General features: G+C 57.5%; 1 protein-coding gene across 1 annotated transcript in view; it reads left to right on the top strand.

Moving 5' to 3' along the window:
- LOC126943814 (transcription factor 25-like) overlaps positions 1-18,717 on the top strand; it is an 82,200-nt gene that overhangs the window by 61,042 nt on the left and 2,441 nt on the right. The window contains 12 exon segments of the mRNA XM_050772876.1: positions 4,138-4,220; positions 5,521-5,651; positions 6,501-6,600; positions 7,425-7,481; positions 7,484-7,517; positions 10,301-10,393; positions 10,504-10,609; positions 12,038-12,197; positions 14,306-14,393; positions 15,128-15,286; positions 16,354-16,444; positions 17,427-17,506. Of these exon segments, the coding sequence (XP_050628833.1) occupies positions 4,138-4,220; positions 5,521-5,651; positions 6,501-6,600; positions 7,425-7,481; positions 7,484-7,517; positions 10,301-10,393; positions 10,504-10,609; positions 12,038-12,197; positions 14,306-14,393; positions 15,128-15,286; positions 16,354-16,444; positions 17,427-17,506 (1,182 nt within the window).

Below are 18,717 nucleotides of genomic sequence, written 5' to 3' on the forward strand. Positions count from 1 at the left end.
GGCGCCTGTAGTCCCAGCTACTCGGGAGGCTGAGGCAGGAGAATGGCGTGAACCCAGGAGGCGGAGCTTGCAGTGAGCCGAGATTGCGCCACTGCACTCCAGCTTGGGCGACAAAGCAAGACTCCGTCTCAAAAAAAAAAAAAAAACTACAAAAAATTTGCTGGGCGCAGTGGCGGGCGCCTGTAATCCCAGTTACTCGGGAGGCTGAAGCAGGAGAATCGCTTGAAACCGGGAGATGGAGGTTGCGGTGAGCCAAGATCGTGCCATTGCACTCCAGCCTGGGCAACAAGAGTGAAACTCCATCTCAAAAAAAAAAAAAAGATTCCAGTTTTGCTTCTCAGAGCAAAACTAACATGAAGTTCAGGTTCTGACATAAGTTTCTTTCTTTCTTTCTTTCTTTTTTTTTTTTTTTTGGAGACAGATTCTTGCTCTCTCGTGCAGGCTGGAGCTCAGAGGTACGATCCCAGCTCACTGTAACCTCCGCCTCCTGGGTTCAAGCAGTTCTCCTGCCTCAGCCTCCCGAGTAGCTGGGATTGCAGGTGCACGCCACCACGCCCAGCTAATTTTTTTTTTTTTCTTTTTTTTTTTTTAGTAGAGATGGAGTTTCACCGTGTTGGCCAAGCTGGTCTCGAACTCCTGACCTCAGGTGATCCACCTGCCTTGGCCTCTCAAAGTGCTGGGATTACAGGCGTGAGCCATGGCGCCCGGCCAAGATAAATTTCATCTGTGTCCATTCAGTAGTTCTTAGTGGTTGGGCAGCCCTAGATGAGGATGGCCGGCTGTGATGAGGAGCGCAGGGTCTTTCCGCTCCTTATAGGAGGAAAAGCAGGGTGTCTGCTTCTGGGACTTTATGTAGGAGGCATGTTCCGCCTCTGAACTCTCCATTGAAGTGTCCAGAAGGCTTTGTCTTTTTTTTTTTTTTTTTTTTTTTTTTTTAGAGACCTGAACTTGCTGGGTTGCCCAGTCTGGTTTTGAACTCGTGGCCTGAAGTGATCCTCCCATCTCAGCCTCCCAAATAGCTGGGACTACAGGCACATGCCACCGCTAATTTATTTTATTTTATTTTTTGTAGAAACAAGGTCTTACTTTGTTGTCCAGGCTGGCCTGGTGTCAAACTCCTGGCTTCAAGCGATGCTCCTCCCTCCGCCTCCCGAAGTGCTAGGATTACAGGCAGGAGCCACCGCGCCCGGCCGGACACATCCTCTTTTATTTGCACGTCTGAGTTCTAAGCATTGTTTTCTTTTGTTTGTTTTTTTTGTTTGTTTTTTTTTGAGACGGAGTCTCGCTTTGTCACCCAGGCTGGAGCTCAGTGGTGCAATCTCAGCTCACTGCAACCTCCGCCTCCTGGGTTCAAACGATTCTCCTGCCTCAGCTTCCTAAGTAACTGGGATTACAGGCACGCGCCACCATGCTCGGCTATTTTTTGTATTTTTAGTAGATACAGGGTTTCACCACATTGGCCAGGCTGGTGTCAAACTCCTGACCTCAAGTGATCCGCCCGCCTCTGCCTCCCAAAGTGCTTGGATTAACAGCGCTGAGCCACCGCACCCGGCCTCCCAAAGTGCTGGGATTACAGGTGTGAGCCCCCATGCCCGGCCTAAGCCTTGTTTCTGCCCCATGGTATACCCCGGTCATTTCCTTACCCCAGTGGTAGCATGTGTCCAGATGTTGGCTACAGTCCCCCTTGTCTGCAGGCATTTCTGTGAAACTGCCCAAGAATGAGTTTTCCCGTCTTGAGTCACCTGCCAGTGCCCTTCGTTAGAGTCACCAGCTCACACTCAGCGTCTGCCTGGGTCTTTCAGCTTCCACTCGTGTAGATGATGGGGGTCTGGAAATCCGTCGTCGTGTGTGGGCAGAAGTGTTGGTGTTTTGATTCTGGGTAGATTGAGGATGTTTTCATGTGCTGTTGTTCACACTTTCCCTGGATTTCTAACAGGTTTTGCTTTATATTTTACTTTACATTTTTGGTGTTGGTGTGTTTCCTTGGGAATGTTAGTAAAAAATTGACTTTAAAATGTCTACTTTATTATCTGTATTTCCCTGAGCTGAGGGTTCTGCCTCGTCCCACTCTTTGTTTGCATCTGCTTGGTCTGTCTTTGCCATTTCTTTACATTTTTGCATGGTTTTATTTCTGCAAATTATAATTATTAATGGTAATTAGTTGACAATAATTGCCTTTATTATTTTTATAGTAGTATTATACTTTTTGTTATATTATTTCTTTAAAAATTTAATTCCTACCAAAAGACTTCCGTGGAGAAGCCACGGTTCCCTTTTTATTCATTCCTTGTCCTGCTCGTCCAAGACAAGGCCTGGCCTGTTTCTGTTTCCGCTACTGGTGGTTCTCTCAGAGTCTCAGAATAACACACGCACCGCTTTTCTTGGGCCCCTGACTTCCCACCATGCCAGCCGGGCCAGCTCATTGCCCTGGCACCTCGGCACTACTCCCGTTGCTCAGGGTGCCTGCCCGCCTTCAGAGCTCCTCCGGACTCCTGTCCCCTGCCCGCTCCCGGCATCTGCCCAGGCTGCCTCGTTGGGTCCGTTCTGGAGGCCTCCTGACTCGTTTTGTGGGACGGCTGACCTGGGGTCAGGCTGTCCCTGGGGTTCTGTAGACCTGGCACAGGCGAGTGCTGAAGGGCTGACTCTCCTAGGCCTGGGCGTGTGCTGCAGGCAGGAGAAGCAGGCTGGGGCCACCTTCACGTCAGGAGGGCCCACCACGCTGGCCTCCACTCTGCAGTGGCTGATCTGGGGGGGCCTGGGGCCAGGGCAGGGATGGCTCCGCGGGAAGGGAATGGCATTGTGCTGACGGTGACTTGGGCATGGCTGCTGCTGTCCGTGCTGCCACAGCTCCCACGCCCCACCTCTCCTGCACCTGTGTGTTCAGGCAGAGCGCCCAGAGCTCTGTTTTTTGTTTTGTTTTGTTTTGTTTTTTTGAGACGGAGTCTCGCTCTGTCGCCCAGGCTGGAGTGCAGTGGCCGGATCTCAGCTCACTGCAAGCTCCGCCTCCCGGGTTCACGCCATTCTCCTGCCTCAGCCTCCCGAGTAGCTGGGACTACAGGCGCCCGCCACCTCGCCCGGCTAGTTTTTTGTGTTTTTAGTAGAGACGGGGTTTCACCGTGTTCGCCAGGATGGTCTCGATCTCCTGACCTTGTGATCCGCCCGTCTCGGCCTCCCAAAGTGCTGGGATTACAGGCTTGAGCCACCGCGCCCGGCCCAGAGCTCTGTTATGTGGGGGTCTCTGCCACAGGGGTCAGGCCCACCCTAAGCGCTGGTCGGGTGGTATCTGAGCGGGGCGGGTAGGGCAGCATGGAAAAGGCACGGAGCTGCTGTTACATCAGAGATGGTTGGTTTCTTGAGTGATGGGCATGTGGAAATATTAGCATGTTATTCTCTTTCTTTTCGTTTTCTTTTTTTGTTTTCTTCTTGAGACAGGGTCTCGCTCTGTCGCCCAGGCTGGAGTGCTGGGATCACAGGTGCAGACCATCACGCCAGGCTAATTTTTAAAATCCTTCGTAGAAATGGGGTTTTGCTGTCTTGCCCAGGCCAGTCTGGAACTCCTGGGTTCAAGAAATCCTCCCAGCACTTTGGGAGGCCGAGACGGGTGGATCACGAGTTCAGGAGATCGAGACCATCCTGGCTAACACGGTGAAACCCCGTCTCTACTAAAAAATACAAAAAAATAGCCAGGCGAGGTGGCGGGCGCCTGTAGTCCCAGCTACTCGGGAGGCTGAGGCCAGAGAATGGCGTGAACCCGGGAGGCGGAGCTTGCAGTGAGCTGAGATCCGGCCACTGCACTCCAGCCTGGGCGACAGAGCCAGACTCCGTCTCAAAAAAAAAAAAAAAAGAAAGAAAAGAAATCCTCCCATCTTGGCCTCTCAAAGTGCCGGGATTATAGGTGTGAGCCACCAAGTCGGCCAGAATTGTTTCTCTCTCTGTGGGGCCTTCCCTGCTCCACCCGTCCCGCAGCAGTTGCTGAGGCTTGTTTGCATCCTGTCCCTATTGCATCCCCACCCTGCCACACATGCCTTCTCCGCCCCTCAGTTTTGCTTCCACAGCCCCTGCAGGGATCAGGCAGCCAAGCCTTGGTCCCCACACACCACAGGAAGTAAAGCTGTACCTGTGTCCCGTTCTCCCCAGGCCACGGCAGAGACAGCGCGTGTACCCCAAGTGCACATGGCTGACCACCCCTAAGAGCACCTGGCCCCGGTACAGCAAACCAGGTGAGGGTCTGCAGAGGCTGCTGGGGGTGGGTCTGGGCACTGGCCCGCGTTGGGCACTGGGGGTCATCAGTGCCCCTTGAGCCGAGCCTCTCGCTCCAGGAGCACCGGTGCGCACTGTGTGACTGTTTGTTGCCACACTGAGGGCTTGAGTGCTGGAGGCCTGGCCCAGGACCTCGACACAGAGCCTCCCAGGCACCGTCTTTGTGTGACTGTCTTTTCCTGCAGGTTCTTCCTACCGTTCTGCCATCAACCTTTCCCTTATGGAAGCAATCGAGTTCATTTTAAACTGCAGTATTTTGTATATTATTGCAAACTAATAAGTGCACGTGATTTTAAGATAAATTGCAGCAGTGAAGACAGGCACGGAGTGTTGGGTGCTTGGTGGTGTGTGCGGGGAAGTGTCAGGAGGCCCTCGGGCCAGGGCAGGGATGACCTGTGGGAAGGGAGCGGTGCGGTGCCCTTGGCGATTGGCTTGGCTGCTGCTGTCAGTGCTGCCGCGGCTCCCGTGCCTGCCTCTCCTGCGCCTGTGTCTGGGGGGGTGCCAGAGATTGCCTGCGCACGTTCTGTAAGGACGCGTCTAAGAGCGAGGCCTGTGCTGTCCAAAGGTGAACGCTGCTGCTCACGGCCCTTCCCTTCCTAGCAGGAACCCTGAGCACTGCAGACAGGGGCTCCATGGCCATGTGTTCCTGCAGGACTCGGGCCTTGGGCAGGGCCACAAGACGGTATCACTGCAGGGGCCTATTCCATGAGGTCCTGGGAGGCTGAGCTTTTCAGGTTTACAGAAGAAACTGGGCCCCGTGCACCCAGTCAGACAGGAGGAGCAGAGGGAGAGAGTGGCCACACGCTGCAAAGCTCTGTGGCTTCCGAGGCCTGGTGCTGTGGCCGGCTGTGCCACCGCACTGCACCCCGCCCTTCCACGGCCCCCCTGGACATTCACCTCAGTCAGACTTGGTCTGGGGACAGTGCTTGGCCTGGTCAGATCTGGTGACCTGTGAACTGTGTGTGTCCTTGTCCCTGACATTCCCTCCAGGCCAGTGGGGCTTGAGCTGTATCTGAGTTCTGGGGGGAAACATGTCTTGGTAGGAAACTGAAGCAGACAGGACGCCGTCTCCTGGTGTAGACCACACGGCGGGTGTTCTAGAAGGGTGCCCGGACCTGGGTGATATGCATGAGTACACACTCAGGTCAAGTTTGTTGATATCACAGGGGCCTCGTCAAGAACATGAGGGTGAAGGCTGTGCTTGGAGCTGCCCACGTCCCTGCTCCCGGCACACCCTCGCTGAGCACTCTCCCCTCCCAGGTCTGTCCATGCGGCTGCTGGAATCGAGAAAAGGCATCTCCTTCTTTGCGTTTGAGCACAGTGAGGAGTACCAGCAGGCTCAGCACAAGTTCCTGGTGGCCGTGGAGTCTATGGAGCCGAACAACATCGTGGTGCGTGGTCCTCGCAGCCCCTGACAGGAGCAGGGGCCATGTAGCCACCACTGCCCTCACAATCCCCGGGCAGCCCATCCACCTGTCAGTGATGGAGTCCTCTCTTTACAAACCCCCAGGCTTGGTGCCCCAGGGTCGCGAGACCCTGACCAACCCCGTCTTCAGAACCAGAGGGAGCCCGTCCTCACCCTCTCTGGCCACCCTCACCCCGTCCACGCTGCCTCAAGGCTGTGGTCAGGGGCAGGATGCTTCTGAGAGCTCAGCGTCGTCTCCCCTGTGGGAAAAGCTGCTGCTTTCCATTCCTCTTTCTTGGGGCGTGGTGGGGAGTTAGGTGGCCCTGGCCTGGGCATGTCAGGTTTGAATTCTTGCTTTAAGTCGTATCATTGGTTCAGCTTAGCAATAATAACTAGCCTGTTTTGAGTTGGGGGATGTTGTGAGTGTCGACCCTGGTAATTCCCGTTTGTTTTTGGAGTCGGAGGCTCACTCTCTTGCCTAAGCTAGAGTGCATTGGCGCAGTCTCGGCCCGGGTTCAAGCAGTTCTCCTGCCTCAGCCTCCCAAGTAACCGGGATTACAGGCACACGCCACCACACCCAGCTAATTTTTGTATTTTTATTAGAGACCAGATTTTGCCACGTTGCCCAGGCTGGTCTCGAACTCCAGATCTCAAGTGATCCTCCTGCCTCGCCCTCCTGAAGTGCTGGGATTACAGGCGTGATCCACTGTGCCCAGCCTCCCCTGGTTTTAAATGCCGAAAGAAAGGCGTGCCTGGTAGCTGGGGCCTTGCTGGGTGTCTGTCCCCACGAGGGCTGCGCGTGCCTTTCCTCCAGGGCTGTCCTCCCTTCTGGTAGGTTCTGCTCCAGACGAGCCCTTATCACGTTGACTCGCTCCTGCAGCTCAGCGATGCCTGCCGCTTTCAAGAGGATCAGGAGATGGCTCGAGACCTCGTAGGTAAGGCAGAGCCCCCACCCGTTCCCATCAGCTGTGGGAGCACCTCAGGCCATCAAGACAGATGCGGTGGTGTAAGATGACAGGGGTTGCCAGGATATCCATGACAGCTTTATTGAGACACAACCCACATAGCACAGAACTTACCCATTGAAAGCTTTTGTTTGTTGTTGGTGTTTAATATATGCCTCAGCCTCCCAAGTAGCTGGGACTACAGGCAGCCGCCAACACACCCGGCTAATTTTTTGTATTTTTAGTAGAGACGGGTTTCACCGTGTTCTCCAGGATGGTCTCGATTTCCTGACCTCGTGATCCGCCCGCCTCGGCCTCCCAAAGAGCTGGGATCACAGGCGTGAGCCACTGCATCTGGCCCTCTGGCTTTTATTTACAATAAAGTTTTCAGGGTTCATCCTCATTGTAGCATGGACGAGAACATTGTTCGTTTTTACTCCACCGTGTGGACGGACCACGTTTTGTGTGTCTGTCATGAGTTGACAGCCATGTGGGCTGCTGTAAACAGTGGTGCTGATGTCAGTGTGCACGCGCAGCCTCAGGTGCACACGTGGACGGCGGGTTCCGTCAGGACGTGGCGGCAGTTGTGCCTCATGGTGTTTAGGATGTTTCCATCTCAAGCTGACAAGTTCTGTGGTTGAAATAAATGCAGCCTGGCATCTAGGGTACCCAGGGTCATGTCTGCCCTCTCAGTGTCCAGAATTCTAGTTTCATGACCTTGCGTCCAGACCTTTCCTTGTTGTCCATCGTCAGAGGAGGGGCCGTGGTTGCTGTGTGTGGCCATGACACCTCCCCTGGCGTCCCTGTGCCTGCAGAGCGAGCGTTGTACAGCATGGAGTGTGCCTTCCACCCCCTGTTCAGTCTCACCAGCGGGGCTGCCGGCTGGATTACCGCAGACCCGAGAACAGGTGAGTGCAGCCGCCCTGGAGGGACGCAGCTCCCCCTCCCTTCTGCGAGTGAGGCTGGGGGAGGTGCAGCGGGCACCGCATGACTGCCCTCCAGGGTGGACCAGGGCCCACAGGTCCAGAGTGACCCGCCTTGCTCTCTCTGGGCCCAAGGATGGAGGGATTGGATTGGCTCAGCCCAGGTTTACATTTTTCTGTAGATATGCCTGATGCCACTCTGGAGGTCAGAGTGGGAGGTCTGCTGAGCCCAGGAGTTCAAGTCCAGCCTGGGCACCAAAGTGAGACCCCATCTCTTAAAAAATAAAAATAAAAATAAATGTTTGTGTTAGAAATGAGCCTGGCTGGGCACAGTGGTTCACGCCTGTAGTCCCAGCGCTCTGGGAGGCTGAGGTGGGAGGATTGCTTGAGCCCAGGTGTCAAGACCAGTCTGAGCACCGTGGCAAGACGCAGTCTGTACGGAACTTTTTTTTTTTTTTTTTTTGAGATGAGTCTCGTTCTGTTGCCCCTGCTGGAGTGCAGTGGCACGATCTCGGCTCACTGCAAGCTCTGCCTCCCAGGTTCAAGCAATTTTCCTGCCTCAGCCTCCCGAGTAGCTGGTACCACAGGCACGTGCCACCACGCCCAGCTAATGTTTTGTATTTTTTAGTAGAGAGAGTTTCACCGTGTTAGCCAGGATGGTCTGGATCTCCTGATCTTGTGATCCACCTGCCTCGGCCTCCCAAAGTGCTGGGATTACAGGCGTGAGCCACTGCGCCTGGCCACTACAGAACGTTTTAAAAACTAGCTAGGCCTGGTGGCGCGTGCCTGTGGTCCCAGCTACTTGGGAGGTTGAGGCAAGAGTATCGCTCAAGCGAGCAGGAGGTTGAGGCTGCAGTGAGCCGAGATCGTGCCAGTGCACTCCAGCCTGGGCAACAGAGTGAGACCTTGTCTCTCCAAAAAAAAAGGAAGTGAGACTGACAAACCACATCTCCACAGTGGGCTCTGCAATTGCATTTCCTTCTATGTCTGGCTGAGAAAGCCCGTCCCTGGCAAGTTTAGAAGCTTTGGAGGGCTTTGCAGGTTTGAGCTTAAATCAGTGAGGAGCTCAGAGTCAGCCTGACCCTTGCTCCCCTGTGCTGAGCGGCCACATGTGCAGGACTCTCTTCTTTCAGATACTTCTGCCCCTAAAGCCATCCCTCTGGCATCAGCCCTCAATGGTCAGACGTGGACTGGCTTCCGCCAGACCTTCCCGCAGCCTGTCCTGTGGGCCTTTTGTGGAGCAGACCAGCTTCTGTCCGCTGTCCTGCCTCTGCTGTGTGCAGAGCCCTGTTTCTCTGGCCGCCCTGCGTTGTCTCCAGTGTGGGATCCGCTCCTCCCCTCGGCCCTCCTGGGCCAAGGTCCACTGACCCCTTCTGCATGGATTGTCTGCACTGTGTGCTGGGTCTGAGTTTTCCCCACTGGTTTTCTTTATGTTAGTTTTATCTCTTCCAATGAAATTCTTAGTTCTTTGAAGTAGATTATAAAATATTAATATTTCCAGGCATGAAAGGGACAGTGGGCTGTTGATAGAAGCAGCAGCCCACCAGCATCCAAAAGTCACAGGGCTCCATGTATCCAGCCTGAGTGCTGTTAGCCGCTGTTGAGACTGGAGGATACGTTAAGATCATAATTGTAACAGGAGATTTTAACTCTTTCCCTGTAAATGATAATAAATAAACAAAAACAAGATAAAGATTTCAGGCCGGGCGCGGTGGCTCAAGCCTGTAATCCCAGCACTTTGGGAGGCCGAGACGGGCGGATCACGAGGTCAGGAGATCGAGACCATCCTGGCTAACACAGTGAAACCCCGTCTCTACTAAAAAAATACAAAAAACTAGCCGGGCGAGGTGGCGGGTCGCCTGTAGTCCCAGCTACTTGGGAGGCTGAGGCAGGAGAATGGCGTAAACCCGGGAGGCAGAGCTTGCAGTGAGCTGAGATCCGGCCACTGCACTCCAGCCTGGGCGACAGAGCGAGACTCCGTCTCAACAAAAAAAAAAAAAAAAAAAAAAAAGATTTCAAAGAAGTTTGATTTTCAGTATGCAAATTTGTGTATAACTCTGTAAAGGACAAAGAGAGCACATACCTCCTCTCCAGATATGGATCTCTGTGTGCCGGGCAACTAGGAAATGCCAGCAGAACCCAGAGAGCGGAATGGGGGTGGAGCGGGTGGTGCTGGCCGGGGCGCTGATCAGAGGGCGGGGTGGAGCGGGTACCATCCGGGGCGCTGAGCAGAGGGCGGGGTGGAGCGGGTACCGGCCGGGGCGCTGAGCAGAGGGCGGGGTGGAGCGGGTACCGGCCGGGGCGCTGAGCAGAGGGCGGGGTGGAGCGGGTACCGGCCGGGGCGCTGAGCAGAGGGCGGGGTGGAGCGGGTGGTGCTGGCCAGGGCGCTGAGCGGAGGGCGGGGTGGAGCGGGTACCGGCGGGGGCGCTGAGCGGAGGGCGGGGTGGAGCGGGTACTGGCGGGGGCGCTGAGCGGAGGGCGGGGTGGAGCGGGTACCGGCCAGGGCGCTGAGCGGAGGGTGGGGTGGAGCGGGTACCGGCCGGGGCGCTGAGCGGAGGGTGGGGTGGAGCGGGTACCGGCCGGGGCGCTGAGCGGAGGGTGGGGTGGAGTGGGTACTGGCGGGGGCACTGAGCGGAGGGTGGGGTGGAGTGGGTACTGGCCAGGGCACTGAGCAGGGGGTGGGGTGGAGCGGGTGCTGGCCGCAGCGCTGTCCACAGGGCATTCTCCTTTGTGTCGCTGTAATTCATGTGGAACTATTTTGGATCTAGGAGCTTCTACTTGGCCCTCTACAAGCAGATGAGCTTCCTGGAGAAGCGAGGCTGCCCGCGCACTGCGCTGGAGTACTGCAAGCTCATTCTGAGGTGAGTGTCCGCTCAGGGCCAAGCCCGCCCGTGCTCCCTGTCCTGGCTGCAGGCCAGCCTGATGGTGCCCGTGTTCCCCTTTGCTCTGCTCTCTGCGCTGCCTCTGGAAGTCTGGAGCCGGACGAGGACCCGCTCTGCATGCTGCTGCTGATCGACCACCTGGCCTTGCGGGCCCGGAACTACGAGTACCTGATCCGCCTCTTCCAGGAGTGGGAGGTAGGTGCGAGGCTGGTGAGGTCCCGTGGAGGGACGGACATCTGCTTCTTCTGTTTTCTTGGTTTGGTGTCTGTGTGCTCAGGGGACAGTTTGGGGATGAAATGGTCGTCGTCCGAGGGAGAACCCCGTCCGCCTGCCTTGTTGTCTCCCTTGCCGCCTCCAGGGAGTGGAGTCTGGTTTTCCCAGGGACAGCACGGCAGCCTTATGTCAGAATCCTCATGGGTGTGCACACATGCACAAGTGTGTCTGCGAGGACCGTGATGCTGGCAAAGACGAAAAACTGGCGAGACCCGAGCTCCTCGCGGGCAGTTCGGGAGGCTGCAGCGCAGCTGGGAGGCAGAGGAAGGGCTGGCTGCGTGGGGCTGGCTCGGGGACCCCCAGCACGTCGTCCTGTTCCATGGCAGGAGTGTGAGCGCAGCAGCAGAGGCTTGAGCTCTGTCCCCCGTAACTTACACAGACATGTGTTGGAATAATTTAGGTGTATTGGGTTAGATATACTGTATTAAAGTTAATTTCACCGGTGTTCTCTTTAATGCAGCTCCTAGGAAATTTAAATTGACACCTGGGCTCCCATTATGTTCCTACGGGGTAGCGCTTCTGTGGATGGACACGTGGGGCTTTGTAATGCTAACCTCCAGCAGGGCCTGGGGTGGGGAGAAGGCGTGACAGCTCTGGACTTTCTCTGTTGCTGTGTTGAATGTTTTCATTGCACATGTTCATGGATGATGAAAGTGGGTACATTATTCCGATTTTTTAGCATTTGGTGTAGTTGGCCAGGAAGTCTCACCCCCAGGAATATGGTTTATAGAAATTCCTAGAGCTCACAGAAGTGTAGGTGCAGGGAAACCTCAGGGAGGTCCTCAAAATGGGTCTGCAGAAGAATGTTGATGATGGTGTTTAAGGTCACAAAACTGAGTCTGTGATCCCATTTTGATAGAAAATGCTGTGAGTCACGTGGCTATGATAAGGCTGAGAAGGGCAAGAGAAACGCGCGCGCGGTCGTGGGCTGCTCCCGGAAACTCGCGCCCGGTGGGCTGTTCTCGGAGACGCGCGCGAGGTGGGCTGCTCTCGGAGACTCGCGCCCGGTGGGCTGCTCTTGTCTTTGTAAATTTTCCACATTGAGAATATTGACGCTGAGCTTCGAAGAGGAGCGCCTGGGGCGGGTGGGACCCTCACTCCCCACAGCCTCCGCACTCCCGCGCAGTCTGCTCCTCAGGTGCTCCCATGTCCTCTGTCTCTTCTTCGCGGAAAGCCCCCGGGTGGATGTTTTAAGTTATCTTCATGCTGAGTTGGAAAAAGGCCCCCGTGTTGCCCGCAGAATATACCTGCTCTGGGTACGGCTCATTGGTGTCGTCAGCGCGTCTGCAGACTGACGTGTTTTGTCTTTGACTTAAGGCTCCCTCCACACTGTTGCTTCATCCCCTGTAGGCTCATCGGAACCTGTCCCAGCTCCCAAATTTTGCCTTCTCCGTTCCACTGGCGTATTTCCTGCTGAGCCAGCAGACAGACCTCCCTGAGCACGAGCGGAACTCTGCCAGGGAGAAGGCATCTCTCTTGATACAGCAGGCGCTCACCATGTTCCCCGGAGGTGGGTGCCGCGTCTGGCCTGGGGTAGGGGTGTGTCCAGCCATGGGGGAGGCCAGGTCCCAGTCCTTCCCCACACCTACAGAAATATGCATTCTCTGGTAGGGCCTGCAAACCTGCCCTACCAAACCTGAAAGATGATCGGCCATCTCCGAACCCGCTGCATGCCACGCCAGGCGCGAGGAGGTGGCAGGCATCCTGACCCCCATGGGGCTTGTGTTCTAGAGTGCAGAGACAGAGCTGGCTGGGCGGTGCCGGGCATGGGATTGTGCCAGTGCTGGGGAGGAGAACAAAGCAGAGGAAGGTCTCGGCAGTGCCCAGGCATGGCCGAGAGAGTTGTGCTCAGTACCGTGCTGGGGTGCAGAACGGAGGCCTGTGCCGTCCACACAGACTCAGCCTGCACAGCCCCTGAGCCCTGACTGCATCTGGGTAGCCTCGATCCACACACATGTGGCGGGCACAGTGAGGCTGCCACCTGGGCAGACCTCGGGGGCTGACCCTGCCTGACAGCGTGTGTGAAATCCGTCTTTAAGACGGGGCTCCTCTGAGGGGCTGTGAGGGGTGAGAGTTCTTTGTATGCAGCTGGTACACACACACTGCGTGACCACTCATCATCTGTTAGAACGCCTTGGAAGCATCAACCCGTCCCTGGTTCTGTGGGTTTCTAGGGCTCTGTCTGGGCCCCAAGCAGGCCCCCGGCGTTGGGTTGGGCAGCTTCTAGCACAAGCAGAAATGTGCCCACCAGAGGGGCCTGGCCAGGCCTCAGTCTGCTCACTGACCCTGAAAGCTTCATCTCCTGTGTGTGAGAAGCACCTTTGTCCTCCTCTGGGGCCGCATGCAGCTGGCCATGTGCTGTGGTCCACCAGTGCAGCCATGTCTGGGAGCGGGGCTGGGAGGCCCTGTCCTACAGGGCAGCTGTGCCGCTGTCTCACACGCTGTAGTGTCAGCTCCTCCCTCGAAGGCAGGCGGGCTCCCAAGAAGCCACTGCCACTTACCTCAGAGCACTGGAGATCACTGCAGGCATGGGGGTGGAACGGGCTCTGCCCTGGGGCCCATTCCTGGGGGTGGAACGGGCTCTGCCCTGGGGCCCATGCCCCCACATGGCGGCCTCCGACCTCGACACAGCCCTGCAGTGCTGGCCCTTCCACTGGGCACAGGTGGCCTCTGCTCCCGCCAGCCTGCCGTGGGGTCCAGTGTTTGAGATTAAAACATCCAACCCTGACCAGGTGCAGTGGCTCACGCTTGTAATGCCAGCACTTTGGGAGGCCAAGGTGGGCAGATCACCTGAAGTCAGGAGTTTGAGACCAGCCTGGTCAAAATGGTGAAACCCTGTCTCTACTAAAAATACAAAAATTGCTGGGCACGGTGGCTCACGCCTGTAATCCCAGCACTTTGGGAGGCCGAGACGGGTGGATCACGAGGTCAGGAGATTGAGACCATCCTGGCTAACACAGTGAAACCCCGTCTCTACTAAAAATATTTTTAAAAAATTAGCCAGGCGTGGTGGCGGGCACCTGTAGTCCCAGCTACACGGGAGGCTGAATGGTGTAAACCCGGGAGGCGGAGCTTGCAGTGAGTGGAGATCGCGCCACTGCACTCCAGCCTGGGTCACAGAGCGAGACTCCGTCTCAAAAAAAAAAAAAAAAAAAAAATACAAAAATTAACCCGGCACGGTGGCGGGCGCCTGTAATCCCAGCTACTCAGGAGGCTGAGACAGGAGAAAACTTGAGCCTGGGAAGTGGAGGTTGTAGTAAGCTGAGCTCGCGCCACTGCACTCCAGCCTGGGCGACAGAGTGAGACCCTGTCTCCGAAAGAAAGAAAAACAACCCCACGTGTGTGGAGGGTGGTGGGTGAATCTTCCCTTGGATGCAGATGGGGACGCTGGGAGGCTCCTTGGGGCTGGCGTGAAGGAGACCCCAGCCTCAGACCCTGGGCACGCCAGCAGCAGCAACTCAGAATGCCACCCAGAAGCAAGCCGCTGGCCCTGCACTCTTCCACCTTAGAACAGCTGTGTCTGTGACCAGGACCTCACTGTGTCCGTTACCACCTCGGGGGCTGGGAGTGACTGGGTTTGTACTGAGGGCCCCCACAGAGCCTCCGCTTCCCCTGCAGTCCTCCTGCCTCTGCTCGAGTCCTGCAGCGTGCGGCCCGACATCACGGTTTCCAGTCACAGCTTCTTTGGACCCAACGCCGAAATAAGGTGAAGAGTGGCTGGCGGGGCTCATCTGTGGGTGCCTGTGGGTTCGGAGCCTGGGAGCTGTGTTCACTCATCCCGAGAGGCCGTGGGGGACCTGCTCCCGGCGGCAGGAGGGGCTGTGGCGGTGGCCTCAGGGACTATCATTTGACATGGGAGGGCTCAGGAGCCCCCTTCTCTGTGGGAAAGCCCAGGTGGGCCAGGTGATCAGCCTCCAGCTTAAAATCGAGGCTCATAAAGAGGGTGCCGGGCGTGGCGACACGCCTGTAATCAGCTTTTTGGGAGGCCAAGGTGGGAGGTTGGCTTGTGCCTAGGAGGTCAAAGCTGCAGTGAGCTGTTGCTGCTCCTGCACTCCAGCCTGGGCGACAGCGAGACCCTGTCTCAAAAAACAAACAAACAGAGGGAACAAACACAGAAGAAAGCGCACGCCGCAGGGTCACCCCCTGGCCCTGGGGTGGAGCCGGTGCGGACCTCCAGGGCCCGCCCTGTGTGCACACAGGTGGACCCACCCTGGTTGCATTTTCACATTTCTGTGAAGTCAGTTGTGCTTCCTAAAGAATACAAACATACCTGTGTGCCCCAGCCCCACGCCCTCAGGCCAGCAGCCCAGGGGCCCCCTTGCACTCGAGGCCGCAGGGCACTCCCTGGACCACCCCTCTGCCCAACCCTGGGACTCTGCTGGCCTCGAGGCAGGCCCTGGCCTAAAGAGGGTTCTGCTCATGGGCCTTGCTCTCCCACAGCCAGCCCCCTGCCCTGAGCCAGCTGGTGAACCTGTACCTCGGGAGGTCACACTTTCTCTGGAAAGAGCCTGCCACCATGAGCTGGCTGGAGGAGAACGTCCGTGCGGTTCTGCAAACTGTGGACGCCGGGGACCCTGCCGTGGAAGCCTGTGAGAACCGGTGAGCTAGGGGTTTGCACAAGGCCTGCCACGCCCCCTCCTCGGGGACCCTCATCCCAGACACAGGGGCCTCGGATTCCGGGCGAGAGGGGCTGTGAGCAGCTTGGCCTCTGCTGCTGTGGGGCCTGTGTGGAGCCTGCGAGATGGAACACAGCCCCTGGCCTGTCCCAGAGGCTTCCTGGGAGGCAGCCGTGGTCCTCAGCACAGAGTCCCGAGCTGCTGTTCCCGGGTGCCGAGGGCTGGAGCGGTGGCTTCTGGTCGTGCAGTGGTTCCACATGAGCTGAGGTGATGACGAGTCTGTCACACCAGCATGTTGGGGGTAAACTGGCGGAGATGAGAGAGTCTCCTGTGTGTGAACATTTTGGAGGCTCGTGCCCTGATGCATCTGCATCTGACAGGCAGCCCCTTACCTGTTCTTGTCTCGTTCGCCTGTGGCCCCGTGCTAGTTTGAGCGTCAGCACCGTGGCTCTGCGCACGGTGTGGCCGGGCTCAGTGAGGACCACGTGGGAGTGGCACCCATTTGCATCTCCACAGTGAAGGCTGTGTGCTGCAGACGTGAGGCTGTGCCTGGGGGGCCCAAGAGGTGCTGGTGCCCCCAGCCACTGGCAGTCATGGGTCCTGTCCACGTATCTGCTTCCTCACTGGACCGGGCATTCTCGTGGACAGGAGTGTTTTGTTCCCTGTACCCGCTCTCTCTGAGAGCGATTTCCAGCGGGGCCCAGTGTCTACCTGTAGCCACAGCGGTGACACGCCGAGGTGTCCTCTCATGTAGACGAGCTCAGTGAATTCCCACCAGAAGCCACTGGCCACGGCTCCCATCGTTCTTGTTCTTTGGATGAAGAGGCTGAGTCACAGGCCCTGCGGCTGGGATTGGCCCCTAGAGGGTCCCTAACCACAGGCCAGGACCAGCTGTGCTGCCTCTGCTTGAGAGTAAAATGGTAAAACAGAGCCACCAGAGATGCAGCGAGATGCCCAGTGCTGGGTGGGGGTGGGGACCCTGGTGCTGTGGTTGTTACCATTTCATTTGCTGTGCTTTATCTACTGTGCCTTGTTTCTTCCCGGCCTTAGGCGGAAGGTGCTCTACCAGCGTGCACCCAGGAATATCCACCGTCATGTGATCCTCTCTGAGATCAAGGAAGCTGTGGCTGCCCTGCCCCCGGTAAGGGAGAAAGGCTGAAATGGGAGCTTTGTGTAAGCCGGTCACATGAACGTCCCTTCTGCTCCGGGCGGTCCACGTGCAGATGTGCGTGGTGCAGGCTCCCTCAGCAGCCCAGCTCTGCCACGGCAGGGGCGGGGGCTAGCACAGGGGCTCCTCCTTTCCTGGCAGCCAGGGTTCAGGTGCTTGTTGTTTTGAGAGAGAAATCCTTTGGGGCTCAGAGCGCGAGCTGAGAAGTCACCTTGGTGAGCTGCTCCGTCCGTGGTCTTCTGAGGGCTTGGTGCAGCTGCTGGGGTGTAGTCCCGCTCTGACACCTCCCGTGCTGGAGGTGCTGTTTCTGTCTCAAAACCTAAGGATTTTATACTGTTGTTAAGGGGTGAGATAGAACGAGTGAGAAAACCAGCAAGTCGGAGGGTCGCAGGACCGCAGAGCGTCCACTGGGGACAGCTTAGCGCCTCCTGGTTTAACTTCAGCTGCTCTGCGGGCCCTTAGGACCGGCGTGGCTGGCTTTGTCCGGGGCTGTGAGCTTCTGACTCTTCTTAGTTGAGTGGTAGCACGTGGCACTGTGCGTGGGGCTGAGGGGCGAGGCAGCGAGTGCACCAGGAGCTCCGTGCACCCCGTGGGCGGCTCAGGGTCCCCGTGGCCTGCATTCGCCGAAGTGAGAACTTCTGACACGTGGTGAAGATCTTGGCAGGCGCGAGCAGCACGTGACCCCCTTCCTTCCCCACCACATACTCCGGTGTGCAGGGCAGACGCCTCGCAGGTTCACCTCGACTCCCGTGAGTGTCCTGGTGGCAGAAGGACTGTCCCACCCTCACCCAAAGCTCGTTGGTACAAAAAGCACAGCCGTTTCTGTCAGACTCTGTGGCTATCTCTCAGCAGATGCATCCAGTCCACGCTGGAGTCGACTGAAGGACTCTGCTGGGAGAGGCAGAGGCCCCCCGGCAGCATGCGTAGCATCTTCGTTTTGTGTCCCTTTCTGAAGGATGTGACCACGCAGTCTGTGATGGGGTTTGACCCTCTGCCTCCTTCGGACACAATCTACTCCTACGTCAGGCCGGAGAGGTACCTCCCTCCTCCCAGCTCCCACTTCCCATCTCCTTCCTTCTACCTCCCTCCTTCCACCTCCCTCCTCCTTCCTCTCACATCCCCTCCCACCTCCCTCCTCCCTCCTCCCACCTTGCTCCTCCTCCCTCCCACCTCCCCTCCCACCCCTACCTCCCAGCTCCCACCTCCCCCCCCCACCTCCCACCTCCCAGCTCCCACCTCCCTCCTCCCACCTCCCCTCCTCCCACCTCCCACCTCCCAGCTCCCACCTCCCTCCTCCCACCTCCCACCTCCCAGCTTCCACCTTCTAGCTCCCAGCTCCCACCTCCCTCCTCCCACCTCCCCCCTCCCCTCCCACCTCCCAGCTCCCACCTCGATGCTCCCACCTCCCACCTCCCAGCTTCCACCTTCCAGCTCCCAGCTCCCTCCTCCTTCCTCTCACCTCCCCTCCCACCTCCCTCCTCCCTCCTCCCACCTTGCTCCTCCTTCCTCCCACCTCCCCTCCCACCCCCCTCCCCTCCCACCCCCCCTCCCTCCTCCCACCTCCCTCCCCCCTCCCTCCCTCCCCCTCCTCCCCCTCCTCCCTCCTCCCTCCTCCCTCCTCCCTCCTCCCACCTCCCTCCTCCCCTCCCCTCCCTCCTCCCCCTCCCCCTCCTCCTCCCTCCTCCCTCCTCCCAGCTCTCTGCTGCAGCTCTGAGGTCGGGGCTTCAGGGATCACGGGGACTGGCTGCCTCCTTCGGACCCAGGCACTAGGAGACGGGCGCAGGGTTCAGTGGGTCTCCCCCTCACGAGAAGGGAGAGGAACAGCGTTATTTGGGAGTCACAGCTCTGCGTTTGCAGGCCGCGTTCCTTCCCGTCTCCATCGAACGCACGGGTGCTTGCGTGTCAGCCTCTGTAAGGTGCGAGTGACACAGTGGAAGGAAGCAGGTGTGCAGTGATGTGGGGAAAACACATTAACTTTGGAATCTAGACATAAACATAAAATCAAAACTGCACCAGCCTGGCCAACATGGCGAAACCCTGTCTCAACTGAAAATACAGATATCAAGGCCGGGCGCGGTGGCTCACACCTGTAATCCCAGCACTTTGGGAGGCCGAGGCAGTGGATCACCTGAGGTCGGGAGTTCAAGACCAGCCTGACCAACATGGATAAACTGCGTCTCTACTAAAAATGCAAAAATTAGCCAGGCGTGGTGGTGCATGCCTGTAATCCCAGCTACTCGAGAGGC

The sequence above is a fragment of the Macaca thibetana genome, chromosome 20 (genome assembly GCF_024542745.1).
Source record: "Macaca thibetana thibetana isolate TM-01 chromosome 20, ASM2454274v1, whole genome shotgun sequence".
In the NCBI taxonomy this organism is placed as follows: Eukaryota; Metazoa; Chordata; class Mammalia; order Primates; family Cercopithecidae; genus Macaca; species Macaca thibetana.